The sequence below is a fragment of the Ranitomeya variabilis genome, chromosome 1 (assembly GCF_051348905.1).
Source record: "Ranitomeya variabilis isolate aRanVar5 chromosome 1, aRanVar5.hap1, whole genome shotgun sequence".
Lineage (NCBI taxonomy): Eukaryota > Metazoa > Chordata > Amphibia > Anura > Dendrobatidae > Ranitomeya > Ranitomeya variabilis.
This window is the reverse complement of record NC_135232.1, coordinates 245,189,197-245,205,234: the sequence shown is the minus strand read 5'-3', so window position 1 is coordinate 245,205,234 and position 16,038 is coordinate 245,189,197. Positions and strand designations below refer to the sequence as shown.

The 16,038-nt window shown below is 39.6% G+C and overlaps 1 protein-coding gene across 2 annotated transcripts in view; it reads right to left on the bottom strand.

Moving 5' to 3' along the window:
* Positions 1-1,020: 1,020 nt before the first annotated feature.
* ADGRD1 (adhesion G protein-coupled receptor D1) overlaps positions 1,021-16,038 on the bottom strand; it is a 1,174,499-nt gene continuing 1,159,481 nt past the window's right edge. For both annotated transcript variants that reach the window (XM_077293307.1, XM_077293306.1), the window contains 3 exons: positions 8,737-8,778; positions 7,357-7,449; positions 1,021-1,453 (listed from right to left, as the gene is read on the bottom strand). In XM_077293307.1, coding sequence (XP_077149422.1) covers positions 1,358-1,453; positions 7,357-7,449; positions 8,737-8,778 — 231 coding nt within the window. In that variant the 3' untranslated portion in view covers positions 1,021-1,357. The remainder of the gene's footprint in view (positions 1,454-7,356; positions 7,450-8,736; positions 8,779-16,038) is intronic.

Genomic DNA, 16,038 nt, shown 5'->3' with positions numbered 1-16,038 from the left:
CAGACAGCTGCCAGCCGAGCAAAGTTTTGGCCGATTATTTGGCTGATTTTCCCATACAGAGGAGTGCTTGTTTGGCCGAGCACTCATTCTTCTCTGAGAAAGCAAACATCAGACACCTCTGCTGGTTGCTTATCTCAAAGAGAAAAAGGCAGTCAGCAGACAGATATTAGATATGACTGATGGATATCTCCCCAATAATCAGTAGGCACCCCCATACACATTAAAGTGTTCGCTCAACCCATCAATATCGGTGGGTGCAGCCAACATCAGTCTAATGTGTGTGGGAGGCTTAAGCTTGCATTGTCTAAGAATTAGACAGCATTGGTAAATATGCCTCATTATCTCTGTAGTCTCTCTACAGCCTTCTATTTTCTCAGAATTCCCTAATAGGATATTTGGCCATGATTTTTCTAAACTATACAACAGTTTATCACTGCTGCTTCAGATTTACTACAAAAATGGTTATTATGCCATTCAATTCTTAAAATCTCTGGTGTGTGATAGTGATAGAGTTTATTACTGCAATAGAATGACTAAATGTGGAAATTTGAAACTATACCAAAAATTCAACAGAATGCACAGTAAATCGTACATAAACTTTTGAGTCCATTATACAACATTTTTTTTCTCTAAAACAAAGCAAGCCCACAGTAATTGTCCACCTATAACAGTAAATTAGCCATATTGGTTATGAAGAGGAAACATTGGAGAGCAGCAGGTAAAAGGTCTTATTTCTTCGTAAGATGCCTTCAATAGAGGTGTAAATTAAGGTGCAATCTTATTCACAGCAATTAATTACAAAATTAATATATCAAATCATGTAACAATATAGCTCATTGTGTTACCTGTCCACCAATTTGCGTTTCATAAATAAGACTGATAAAATAGAATATCATCAGTACCCAGCTAAACAATGTATTGTGACCGTAACATTCTACAGAAGAACTGCTCTATGTGTGATGGATTCAGCACGCAAGGTTCTGAACTGTCTTTCACTATAACACAATAATCCTGCAGTGATCAGTTTAGTAATGCAGTTTATTGCACAATACAACATTACTTTCTTCCTTGTTGTTTCGTAGATATTTAGAGGAAGATGGTCTCTAAGGCATTTTGGTACTTGCTGCCAACAGTGAACAACATTTTATTTCGAGTTGTGTCTTTGTAGTTGTATGCTTGAAGACAAATTGGTTTCTTCAGGCAAAAAAAAAAACAAAACAGTCCCTGTAGTAAAACATGGTGGAAACTTCTTAGTATTAGTAAAGAGAAGGCACCTTGAGTTGAATTAAAGAAAGACAAACTTATGTACACGAAGGCCTCCAGTGATTTCATTGTTGGCGGTAAACCTCTCTCAAAATCAAACGGCAGACAAGTCAATTCTGTTGGCTGAATTGCTGCTTTTCTCCCACGTATTCATCTTGGTTGGAAATGTATTGGCTCGATTCCCATACATCTAGCAGGCAAAAACAAAAGGGCACAGGATGCCAGTTATTACTTTCAAAAGTTCTCGTTCTTTAACAAATGTTAATAAATGAACAATGTAAAATAAACTATGCTAAAGTAAAATTTGCATTGTTTGCAACTGTTATGCATCTGTAAACTCAAAATGCTATCATGTACATGTTTGGTCACTTTTGTAAAGTCCCAAGGGTGTTATTCTGTATATTTTTTATCCTTGTAGAGATCAATGGATATAATAGAATCTCATTATTGAATTGACGATAGAGGAATCAATGATGCCAGAACCAGAGAAACTGAGACCATGTCAAAATTGTATCTAAAAGTGATATGGAATTATAGAGTTCAAGTCCTAGTGTTCCGGTAGAGATGTAAAACAAGCAAGTAGTTAGACATTCAAAGTTACAGAAGAAATATGGAACAAGATCCAGGTCATAAAAAGAGGGTCAACCCCTTAAAAGTTCACAAAAGCAGTATAATAGCTGACAAAACAAAAATGAATAACATGGGGATTTATAAATCTAAATGACTAAAAGGGATTTTTCTATGAACAAAAGTTCATTTTACTGAATAGTTCTTGAAATAATAATAATTTCCAGAATTGAAAGTGTTTAAATAAAATGTTCCTGTGCTGAGATAATCTTATAAATGTGCCTCTACTGTGTACTGTGTAATGGCTGTGTCTACCCATACAGGGACATGGTCAGCTACATTATTTATGGCTACTGGACAGCCTGAATACATGTGGGAATTCCCTAACCAACAGGCATTTCTCACATGCATTCAGCCTGGCTAGCAGACATAAATCATTCATCTGCGGCGACGAAAACTAAATCTCCAAGCACTAACAAATACTCGGAGACCACCCGAGTGTGCTCGGGCAAACCCGAGCATTGAGTATACTAGCCCATCACTAGTCACCAGCTCTCAATTCAAGCATTTGAGAACCAAAATAAGTCTCTCATAGACTTGAATTGAAAAGTGACCTCCGGTTCGCTCCATGAAATGCTAGAGTGATCCTGCAGGTCACAAACTTCTGGACACCGATGGGATCGGTGGCGATAGAAAGTGAAGAAGGTGGTGGATAAGTATAACACTAGGTACAGGGACCTTAGATTAGATGTACCACTCCAGTGCTGAAATAAAAAACCTACTGGAGTGGTGCTTTAACTTAACGCCTCTGCATTAAAAAGGGTAATCAACAACAATTTTTCTTCAGTAAAAAAGGTCCAATGGATCCTAAACGAACAGTTTTTTTGCATTATCTAGTGAGTTGGAAACCATAGTCAAGAAAAAATGTATCATGACTAGTGTTGAGCGATACCATCCGATACTTGAAAGTATCAGTATCGGATAGTATCGGCCGATACCTGAAAAGTATCGGATATCGCCGATACTGATACCCGATACCAAGACAAGTCAATGGGACACCAAGTATCGGAAGGTATCCTGTATGGTTCCCAGGGTCTGAAGGAGAGGAAACTCTCCTTCAGGCCCTGGGATCCATATTAATGTGTAAAATAAAGAATAAAAATAAAAAATATTGATATACTCACCTCTCCGACGCAGCCTAGACCTTACCGATGTAACCGGCAGCTTCCGTTCCTAAGAATGAGCGTTTGAAAGACCTTAGATGACGTCGTGGCCTGTGATTGGTCGCGTGAGCGGTCACGTGACCGCCACGTGACCAATCACAAGCCGCGACGTCATCTAAGGTCTTTCAAGCGCTTGAAAGACCTTAGATGACGTCGCGGCTTGTGATTGGTCGCGTGGTGGTCACGTGACCGCTCACGCGATTAATAACAGGCCGCAACGTCATCTAAGGTCTTTCAAGTGCTCATTCTTAGGAACGGAAGCTGCCGGTTACATCGGTAAGGTCTAGGCTGCGTCGGAGAGGTGAGTATATCAATGTTTTTATTTTTATTCTTTATTTTACACATTAATATCGATCCCGATACCGATTCCCGATATCACAAAAGTATCGGATCTCGGTATCGGAATTCTGATACAGCAAATATCGGCCGATACCCCATACTTGCGGTATCGGAATGCTCAACACTAATCATGACAGAATATGATACTCACAGACTATTTGGTGAACAGGATGGTATTACTCCGAGTTAGTTTTGCTTTTGTTCTCATATAATATTATATTTTCTGCTCGTATTTTCAGCACTCACAAAAAGTTGGTTCTCACATTTTTTAAAGTCATGTTTACTGCAAATATACCAAATATTACAGCTCTCCAATACTTGAAAATCCACTTTATTGTGATTTGAACTCATGGATATTTGTAGTACATTCTCTTATTATTGCCTGTTTTGATAAAAAAAAAGTCACAAAGTCTTGTAGTAAATCCTGTTTTCTCTTATGTTATAAGGATAACATTTTTTACAGATTTTTCAATCTAATCAATATTATCACCCCTTGTCTTTGAATCCATTTTTTTTGTTGCTTTACTTTTTTTTCCTTGTGTCTTCCAAGAGCCACAACTTTTTTATGTTTCTAACATCATAGTCATTTGGAGATTGTTTTTCGTTGAATAAGTCACTGTTTTGAATGACACCTTGTAATATACCATATAATGAATTGAAAAATTGCAATGCGTTCTTGCATGGAATGGTAAAAAAAATGAAATTTTGCCATTATTTTTCAAGTTTCATTTTTATAGCATTTGCTGTATGGCAAAAAAAAAACCCTGGTATCTTAATTCCGCAGGTCAGTTTGATTATAATTATACCATACTGATGAAGAGTTTTTTGGTTTGGCTTCTTTTGAAAAAAATGTATTTTATGTCACAATAGCTTTCATATGTAGCTTTTATGTGTGACAAAGCTGTAGTTTTACTGGTATCATTTTGGGTTATATACAATCTTTTAGTTGTGTTTTGTTAAATTCTTTTGGAGGGCAAGCTGACAATCTCACTTTCAATTTCATGGCATAAAAGGATTAATATTGGTATATTTTCAAACTATGGACAATTAATGGCACAGTGATACCAAATGTTTTTTTCTTTAATTCAGAAATGGGAGAAAGAAATAATTTAAACTTTTATGTTGTTTTTTTAAAAAACAGTTTAACATTTTGAAGCCCCTTTTGAGGTACTGTACATGGCAAAACTTTTCTGTTGCAATGTTTTAAAAATACAGGGTGGGCCATTTATATGGATACACCTAAATAGAATGGGAATCGTTGGTGATATCAACTTCCTGTTTGTGGCACATTAATATATGGGAGGGGGAAAACTTTTCAAGATGGATGTTGACCATGGCGGCTATTTTGAAGTCTACTATTTTGGATCCAACTTTATTTTTTCCAATGGGAAGAGGGTTATGTGACACATTAACCTTATTGAGAATTTCACAAGAAAAGCAATGGTGTGCTTGGTTTTAATACATAACATTATTCTTTCATGAGTTGTTTACAAGTTTCTCTTTGTTTACAGCCATTGACATGTCTCAGAGGTTAACACGTGAGGAGAAATTGTGTTGATGTCTGGTGAACTCAGTACCCGGGTAATTGCAACACATTTCAATGCAGGACACCCTATGAAACCACCCATCTCCCATGCTACAGTTAGCAAACTGCTTGCAAAATTTTGTGAAACAGATTCAGTGTTGGATTTGCCAAAATGTGGAAGCAATAAAACAGTCACTATTGATGAAACATTAGTGGCTGTCCCAGCTTCATTCAGCAAGAGTCCACAGTATAGCACTCGCCGCATGTCACTGGAGAGTGTCATCAGTCAAACATCCCTTCGGCGGATATTAGCTACTCACAAATGGCACCCTTACAAAATCCAGCTGCTGCAGCATCTCAACGGGCAAGACCCAGATTGGCGCACTGAATTTGCTGAATGGGCAAAACAAAAATTGGAACAGGACCCTCAGTTTACACATAACATTATGTTCAGTGATGAGGCAAACTTTTTTGTGAATGGTGAAGTTAGCAAACAAAACCTCCGCTATTGGTCTCATATTCCCTGAGTTTTTCCAGCAAGATGGTGCACCACCACATTATGGGTGTCAGGTCCAAGCATTCCTACATGAACAGTTTCCTGGAAAGTGGATTGGTCATCGTGGGCCAGTTGTATGGCCACCAAGGTCTCCTGATCTGACCCCCTTAGACTTTTATCTTTGAGGTCATCTGAAGGCAATTGTCTATACTGTGAAGATACGACATGTGCAGCATCTGAAACAATGGATACTGGAAGCCTGTGATAGCATTTCTTCTGCAGTGTTGCGATCAGTGTGTCAAGAGTGGGAGAAGAGGGTTACACAATAGGCAGCACTTTGAACACATTTTATAAGTGATCATAAACTTGTAAATAACTCATGAAAGAATAAAGTTACCTTAAAACCAAGTAATTGTTTCATCTAATGGTACCCACTGGCAGATGTAATTTTCAGATTATATTTTGATAAATCCTATGTATTTTTCCCTCCCTCCCTCCGTCTCTGTCTTGTCTTCCCCTTTAATAGCAGCTGTAGTTATGTTTGTGAATCTGAAATTCTAAAGTCCCTTGCATGGGACAATATTCAAATTTAAACTTGGTTTTCTAAGTTTCTAAATAAAAATATATTGAAACTAAAACCAAGCACACCATTGTTTTTCCTGTGAAATTATCAATAAGTATGATGTGTCACATGACCCTCTTCCCATTGGAAAAAATAAAGTTGGATCCAAAATGGCCGACTTCAAAATGGCCGCCATGGTCACCACTCATCTTGAAAGGTTTTCCCCTCCCATATACTCATATGCCACAAACAGGAAGTTGATATCACCAACTATTCCCATTTTATTTAGGTGTATCCATATAAATGGCCCACCCTGTATAGCAAATTTCTGTGAAGCTTTGCCTCATAGTAGCACATAGATGGCAGACACCAAGTCCTTCACCAGAGGTCAGCATATTGTCAGTGGTTGTGCGTTCAGCTCTGTCTTACTATCTTGATGACATCACTCATCTTGGTATTTAAGATGTTAAACTACAGGGATCGAAACTGCCTCCAATTGCTGCAGCTACCAGTGAGTGTTGGCTAAATACCTCAGTGTGGAATGGGCTCAGCTCCTGATCCAGCTCTATGCAGTAGCAGATCACATGTACTATTCAGTATGTCTATATCATGTGTTTACATCAGTATGAATGTCTATATCACATATAAGGGAAGCGTGAAAAATGAAACTAACACCTAATAAGAATTTTTACTTAGACATAGACTTCTAGTCACAAAACAAAATTATTTGCAAGACCACTTCATTGTTTTTACTGCCCCCTCAGTTAGTAATCAGTAATGTGATTAAAGTGTGTGCATTCAATTATTTAGCCATCATGGTCTTTTGCCATCTCCAGCGCTACTCTAGTCCTCTCCTGAAACATGATATCACAGTTGACATCACAGTGACTAGTTGGCTCAGGAAAGAAATATATCTTGGTACCGTGTTAGCCAGTAGATAGAAAAATATTTAGAATTGAGAGTCCTCAGATTCTTCAGAATTTGTTTTAGTCTTTGCCTGATGAAGAGACGTATGTAGTCTCGAAAGCTGGCAATTTGTTACCATCTTTTCAGTTAGCCATTAAAAGGTTTCAACCACTGAGGACTCTCAATTCTAAATAGTTGGCTCATACAGCTTCTTCTGTGTTAAATGAAAGGAAATTCTGCAATTTAAATCTGTGAGAATCAGAATGAGACGCTTATATGCTAACATTAAGAAAGAAACGAACTATCCACAACAATCAGAGCTATGGAAGAGAACCGGAGCAGTGCTGGAAACAGTAGAAGACAGCGACGAGTAAGTATTTTAATACACATTACACTTACATTACTGATTACTAACAGAGGGGAAATACAAAAATGCTGGAGTGGTGATTAATGAGACCTTTTATTTGTTGCTTACTACATCAGAGTTGAAAGGCTTCACATTGATGTTCCGAATAGAGCTGCTTGTCAAAGACCACACCTTCGTTTTGTGCTTGAATGCTGCTCTCACCTTAAGATAAAAAGAATATGATATATCACTCACGTGAAAATTGATTGTTAAGTAACAATTTCTTCATATTTAAACTATCAGATGACTTTAAGGCTAGATTCATAGGACATCCATGGGGGCACTTGAAATGATCCACTAAAAGTATGCCTCAAGCATAATGTACGAAGCTGTATACCAATGTGATATATACATCCTTAATGGATATAATTAAGAGACAGTATTTTGTGGTAACTGCTAAGCTGTTCACAAAAATATAAAGGCTTAAAATGAGAATCTGAGCAAATAGTAGACATAGATTGAATTGTAATACCAGCAAAACCACCAATACTAACAAAGTTATAAGCTCAAATCATAAGAAGCTCAGCATTTTTACTTAAATAACCATATTCCCCCATGGTTTCTCGACTACTGTATTTTTAGGAGTCGAGTTTTAAGTATCATATTAATGTATATGAATGTCTTAAACTATTTAATTTCTTAATCAATTTCTTGCCATAATGAAGCTATGTCAGGCTGTAAGTTGTTTGGGCCAAGTTAGGAAATCGCTTTCAAAAAGCACAAAGACAGCTTAAGTATTAGCTATGAACAAGCTCATCAAAATAGCAAATCACTAACATGACACAAAATTGAAAGAATCATTTTAACTAATCCTATCAAATACTTAGGCACTTGACAGAAACATCATGGATAGTACTGTACTGAGGATATGTATTAAAAAAATATCTGACATCTGCATTAATCCAACACTCAAGTCTTACTATCTCCCTAGAGATCTCGTCTGATCCATTATCTTAGCATTACAACAAATTTAATATTTATGAAAGTGATATAAATTTTTTGGAAAGAGCGGAAAGTAGAAAAAGAGATGCTTTAGAGAATAACATGTAAAAGCAGGAGAAATGTTCACATTTTTTAACTGACACTTACAGAAGCTAATGATGATCTAAACTTTTTAAGACAGTTAAGGGCTAGTTTCTAGTATTCTCCACCTTTTCATCCAGTCTCAACAAAATGACTGAGGTGTGAAAATGCACGGGGCGGCATGAAATGAAGATATAAATCTCACTGCTATTTATGACAGGCGATGTTCTAAGATTGATGAGGATTTTATAAATTAATGTGACACTGAAGGTTTTGCATGTCAATTAATTTTCTCACGCAGAAGTGACAAGGGCAACATGTGTTTCGTTTTATGATCTATGCATCTAGCACTCAGCTTGTTTTATATATATATATATATATATATATATATATATATATATATATATATATATATATACGACTTACCTCCGAATTCAGAAGGCAATGGAATAGGAAGATGAAAAATCCCTAAAATAAGAAAAATGACAATTACAACACTTCGTATACATATAGTGTATATGTATAGATTTTTTTTATATTATATATATATATATATATATATACAGTGGGGCAAAAAAGTATTTAGTCATTCAGCAATAGTGCAAGTTCCACCACTTAAAAAGATGAGAGGCGTCTGTAATTTACATCATAGGTAGACCTCAACTATGGGAGACAAACTGAGAAATAAAAATACAGAAAATCACATTGTCTGTTTTTTTATCATTTTATTTGCATATTATGGTGGAAAATAAGTATTTGGTCAGAAACAAAATTTTATCTCAATACTTTGTAATATATCCTTTGTTGGCAATGACAGAGGTCAAACATTTTCTGTAAGTCTTCACAAGGTTGCCACACACTGTTGTTGGTATGTTGGCCCATTCCTCCATGCAGATCTCCTCTAGAGCAGTGATGTTTTTGGCTTTTCGCTTGGCAACACGGACTTTCAACTCCCTCCAAAGGTTTTCTATAGGGTTGAGATCTGGAGACTGGCTAGGCCACTCCAGGACCTTGAAATGCTTCTTACGAAGCCACTCCTTCGTTGCCCTGGTGGTGTGCTTTGGATCATTGTCATGTTGAAAGACCCAGCCACGTTTCATCTTCAATGCCCTTGCTGATGGAAGGAGGTTTGCACTCAAAATCTCACGATACATGGCCCCATTCATTCTTTCATGTACCCGGATCAGTCGTCCTGGCCCCTTTGCAGAGAAACAGCCCCAATGCATGTTTCCACCACCATGCTTTACAGTAGGTATGGTGTTTGATGGATGCAACTCAGTATTCTTTTTCCTCCAAACACGACAAGTTGTGTTTCTACCAAACAGTTCCAGTTTGGTTTCATCAGACCATAGGACATTCTCCCAAAACTCCTCTGGATCATCCAAATGCTCTCTAGCCAACTTCAGACGGGCCCGGACATGTACTGGCTTAAGCAGTGGGACACGTCTGGCACTGCAGGATCTGAGTCCATGGTGGCGTAGTGTGTTACTTATGGTAGGCCTTGTTACATTGGTCCCAGCTCTCTGCAGTTCATTCACTAGGTCCCCCCGCGTGGTTCTGGGATTTTTGCTCACCGTTCTTGTGATCATTCTGACCCCACGGGGTGGGATTTTGCGTGGAGCCCCAGATCGAGGGAGATTATCAGTGGTCTTGAATGTCTTCCATTTTCTAATTATTGCTCCCACTGTTGATTTCTTCACTCCAAGCTGGTTGGCTATTGCAGATTCAGTCTTCCCAGCCTGGTGCAGGGCTACAATTTTGTTTCTGGTGTCCTTTGACAGCTCTTTGGTCTTCACCATAGTGGAGTTTGGAGTCAGACTGTTTGAGGGTGTGCACAGGTGTCTTTTTATACTGATAACAAGTTTAAACAGGTGCCACTACTACAGGTAATGAGTGGAGGAAAGAGGAGACTCTTAAAGAAGAAGTTACAGGTCTGTGAGAGCCAGAAATCTTGATTGTTTGTTTCTGACCAAATACTTATTTTCCACCATAATATGCAAATAAAATGATAAAAAAACAGACAATGTGATTTTCTGGATTTTTATTTCTCAGTTTGTCTCCCATAGTTGAGGTCTACCTATGATGTAAATTACAGACGCCTCTCATCTTTTTAAGTGGTGGAACTTGCACTATTGCTGAATGACTAAATACTTTTTTGCCCCACTGTATATATATATATATATATATATATGAATACATATGCATTATCATTATTGTTATTATTTATTATTATAGCGCCATTTATTCCATGGCACTTAATATTTGAGGAGGGGTATACATAATAAAAACAAGTACAGTAATCTTAAACAATACAAGTCACAACTGGTACAGGAGGAGAGAGGACCCTGCCCGCGAGGGCTCACAATCTACATGTCTAAATCTCATGTCATACAGCCTATAAAGACTACAGCAAAGGAATGAATTAGCTGCTGCTTATGAAAAGTTTCTGGTTCTCCACATTTTCCAAACTGTACAAGAAAACTAAGGACTGGAAGGTAATGGGTTACTGTAGTCAATACTACAGTTTTTATCAATCTACTTCAATATATTCCCCCCTCCCATTGCTTCTCGCCACCAGAATTGCATCTTGTGAAAGAAGAAAATGTGTCCTCTTTATATATTAAAACTAGCTGAAGAGCCCGGCGTTGCCTGGGCATAGTAAATATCTGTGGTTAGTTATAGCACCTCTCTTCTCTTATTTTCCCATCAGGCCTCTCATTTAGCACCTCACTTCTGTCATTTTCCCATCACGCCTCTCATTTTCCCCCTCACATCTCTCATTTCCCCCTCACCCCTCTCATTCCCCCTAACACTTGTCATTTCGACCTCACATCTGTCATTTTCCGATCACTCCACTATTTTCCCTCAAACCTCTCATTTTCACCTCACACCTCATTTTCACCTCACACCTCTCATTTTTACCTCAGTATGTACGTTTGTCATCTCCCTTATATATAGTATACACCTGTATGTCATCTCCTCCTGTATATAGTATATACCTGTATGTCATCTCCCCTGTATATAGTATATATCTGTGTCATCTCCTCCTGTATATAGTATGTACCTGTATGTCATCTCCTCCTGTATATAGTATATACCTGTGTGTCATCTCCCCTGTATATAGTATATATCTGTGTGTCATCTCCTCCTGTATATAGTATATACCTGTGTGTCATCTCCTCCTGTATTAGACCTCGTTCACATGTTATTTGGTCAGTATTTTTACCTCACTATTTGTAAGCTAAATTCGCAGCCTGATAAATCCCCAGCCAACAGGAAGCCCTCCCCCATGGCGGTATATATTAGCTCACGCATACACATAATAGACAGGTCATATGACTGACAGTTGCCGTATTTCCTAAATGGTACATTTGTGGAACGTTTTGAGTATGTGCAAGTTTTGTGTGAGGCAACTTTTGCATGTGTTGCAACTTTTGTGCATGTGGCAAGTTTTCCGCATGTGCAAGTTTTGCGTGTGGTGAGTTTTCCATGAGGTGAGTTTTGCACGTGTGGTGAGTTTTGCGTGAGGTGAGTTTTGCACATGTGGCGAGTTTTGCGTGAGCCTAGTTTTGCATGTGGCGAGTTTTGCATGTGGCGAATTTTGCACGTGGTGGGTTTTGAGTGGCGACTTTTGTGTTTTGACTTTGATGTGGCGAGGTTGGTGTATGTGTGGTGAAATGTGTGCTGAGGGTGGTATATGTGTTCAAGCACATGGTAGTGTGTGGCGCATTTTGTGTGTGTGTTCATATCCCCGTGTGTGGTGAGTATCCCATGTCAGGGCCCCACCTTAGCAACTCTTTGGCGCCATTGCTCTCATTCTTTAAGTCCCCCTTGTCCACAGCTGGCAGCTGTCAATTTGCCTCCAACTCTTTTCCTTTCACTTTTTCCCCATTATGTAGATAGGGGCAAAATTGTTTGGTGAATTGGAATGCGCGGGGTTAAAATTTCGCCTCACAACATAGCCTATGACGCTCTCGGGGTCCAGACTTGTGACTGTGCAAAATTTTGTGGCTGTAGCTGTTACGCTGCAGATGCCAATCCCGGAAATACACACATACACACACACACATTCAGCTTTATATATTAGATGAGGACATCAGTTATGAATATACCCACTAATTATAACTAGTGTTGAGCATTCCGATACCGCAAGTATCGGGTATCGGACGATATTTGCTGTATCGGAATTCCGATACCGAGTTCCGATATTTTGTGATATCGGAAATCGGAATCGGAAGTTCCCAGTGAATGGTTCCCAGGGTCTGGAGGAGAGGAGACTCTCCTTCAGGCCCTGGGATCCATATTCATGTAAAAAATAAAGAATTAAAATAAAAAATATGGATATACTCACCTGTTGTGAACTGTGTTTCTGGGCTCCCTCTTGTGGTTACTAATGGTATTGTATGAGTCATGTCTTCTGCAGGCCTGGGCTTCAGCTGTTTCATTAAGCTGTGGGTGTTCCCTATTTAGTCCTCCTTAGGACTCAGTCTCTTGCCTGGTATCGATGTATTCAGTCCAATTTGGTCTCCTCCTGATTCCTTGCCATCTGTCTTATGCAAGAAAAGCTAAGTCCTGTTTGCATACTTTGGATCATTTGCATTATCAGTGTTTTTTGTCCAGCTTGCTCAAAATGTGATTTTCTAGCTCGCTGGAAGCTCTAGGGTGCTGATATTCTCCCCTCACACCGTCAGTCGGTGCGGGGGTTCTTGAATATTCAGCGTGGATGTTTTTGCAGGGTTTTCTGCTGACCGCATAGTTCACTTTCTATTTTCTGCCTATCTAGATTAGTGGGCCTCACTTTGCTGAATCTAGTTCATCTCTACGTTTGTGTTTTCCTCTTGCCTCACCGTTATTATTTGTTGGGGGCTTTCTATATCTTTGGGGTTAATTTCTCTGGAGGCAAGTGAGGTCTTATTTTCCCTCTAGGGTAGTCAGTTCTCCGGCTGGCTCGAGACGTCTAGAAACAACGTAGGCACGTTCACCGGCTACTTCTAGTTGTGTTAGGATCAGTTATGCGGTTAGCTCAGTTTCCACCTCCCTAGAGCAGTTCCTATGTTTTTGTAGACTTAGCTGGAATACCAGAGATCCTCTACCACTAGGATCATAACAGTATACCAGGCCAAAAAGGACATGTTTAATGCATCGCAGAAGCGGGATTAAAAAGAAGTTCTGAGTGTTTTTTTTTTTTTTTTTTGCTGCAGTCTGTCTAGCTTCTTTCATCCCCTTATTCTCTGAGTGGCTTTGAGCTCTGCTGCAGACATGAATTTTCAGACTCTGACTTCTAGTGTGGATCAGCTTGCTGCAAGGGTGCAAAGCATTCAGGATTTTGTCACTCATAGTCCTATGTCTGAACCAAAAATACCTATCCCTGAGCTGTTTTTTGGAGATAGATCTAAGTTCCTGAATTTTAGGAATAATTGTAAATTGTTTCTGTCTCTGAGACCTCGTTCCTCTGGGGATTCCACTCAGCAAGTTAAAATTGTTATCTCCTTCTTGCGTGGCGACCCTCAAGATTGGGCCTTCTCTCTGGTGCCAGGAGATCCTGCATTGGTGAATGTTGATGCATTTTTTCTGGCGCTTGGTTTGCTTTATGAGGAGCCTAATCTTGAAAATCAGGCCGAAAAGGCGTTGCTAGCTATCTCTCAAGGTCAGGACGAAGCTGAGGTGTATTGTCAAAAATTTCGGAAATGGTCCGTGCTTACTCAATGGAATGAGTGTGCCCTGGCCGCAAATTTCAGAAATGGTCTTTCTGAAGCCATTCAGAATGTGATGGTGGGGTTTACTATCCCTACAAGTCTGAATGATTCAATGGCTCTGGCCATTCAAATTGATCGGCGTTTGCGGGAGCGCACATCTGCTAATCCTTTGGCGGTGCTGTCTGAACGGACACCTGACCTTATGCAATGTGACAGAATTCTGTCCAGAGCCGAACGGCGAAGTCATAGACGTCAAAATGGGTTGTGTTTTTACTGTGGTGATTCAACGCATGTTATCTCAGCATGCTCTAAGCGCTTGAAAAGAGATGTTAATCCTGTCGCCATTAGTACTTTACAGCCTAAATTTATTTTGTCTGTGACCTTAATTTGTTCATTATCTTCTTACTCAGTCATGGCTTTTGTGGATTCTGGTGCTGCTCTGAGTCTGATGGATTTGTCGTTTGCCAGGCGCTGTGGTTTTGTTCTGGAGCCTTTGGAATTTCCTATTCCTCTTAGAGGAATTGATGCTATGCCATTGGCGGAGAATAAACCTCAATATTGGACGCAGGTGACCATGTGCATGACTCCTGTACATCAGGAGGTGATTCGCTTCCTTGTTCTGCATAATTTGCATGATGTTGTCGTTTTGGGTCTGCCATGGCTACAGACCCATAATCCAGTTTTGGATTGGAAAGCTATGACTGTGTCAAGTTGGGGTTGTCGGGGGATTCATGGCGATACTCCGTTGGTGTCTATTGCTTCTTCCACTCCTTCTGAGACCCCTGAGTTTTTGTCAGATTACCAGGATGTATTTAGTGAGCCCAGGTCCAGTGCCCTTCCTCCTCATAGGGACTGTGATTGTGCTATAAATTTGATTCCTGGTAGTAAATTTCCTAAGGGTCGACTCTTTAATTTATCTGTACCAGAGCATGCCGCGATGCGGAGTTATATAAAGGAGTCTTTGGAGAAGGGACATATTCGCCCATCCTCTTCTCCTCTTGGTGCAGGATTCTTTTTTGTGGCCAAGAAGGACGGGTCTTTGAGACCTTGTATAGATTATCGTCTTCTGAATAAGATCATGGTCAAATTTCAGTATCCTTTGCCATTGTTGTCTGATTTGTTTGCTCGGTATTAAGGGTGCCAGTTGGTTCACCAAGATAGATCTTCGTGGTGCGTATAACCTTGTGCGCATTAAGCAGGGAGATGAATGGAAAACAGCATTTAATACGCCCGAGGGTCATTTTGAGTACTTGGTGATGCCTTTTGGACTCTCTAATGCTCCTTCTGTGTTTCAGTCCTTCATGCATGATATCTTCCGGAAATATCTGGATAAATTTATGATTGTTTATCTGGATGATATTTTGTTTTTTTCTGATGATTGGGAGTCCCATGTGAACCAGGTCAGGATGGTGTTTCAGGTTCTGCGTGATAATGCTTTGTTTGTGAAGGGCTCAAAATGTCTCTTTGGAGTACAGAAGGTTTCTTTTTTGGGTTTTATTTTTTCCCCTTCTACTGTGGAGATGGACCCAGTCAAGGTCCGTGCCATTCATGACTGGACCCAGCCCACGTCTGTTAAGAGCCTTCAGAAGTTCTTGGGCTTTGCTAACTTTTACCGTCGTTTTATCGCTAATTTTTCTAGCGTAGTTAAACCTTTGACTGATATGACCAAGAAAGGTTCTGATGTTGCTAATTGGTCTCCTGCGGCCGTGGAGGCCTTTTGGGAGCTGAAGCGCCGGTTTACTTCAGCGCCAGTCTTGTGCCAGCCGGATGTCTCTCTTCCCTTCCAGGTTGAAGTTGATGCTTCTGAGATTGGTGCGGGGGCCGTTTTGTCGCAGAGAAGCTCTGATGGCTCTATGATGAAGCCATGTGCTTTCTTTTCCAGAAAATTTTCACCTGCTGAGCGGAACTATGATGTTGGTAATCGGGAGTTGTTGGCTATGAAGTGGGCATTTGAGGAGTGGCGACATTGGCTCGAGGGAGCTAAGCATCGTGTGGTGGTCTTGACTGATCATAAAAATCTGATTTATCTCGA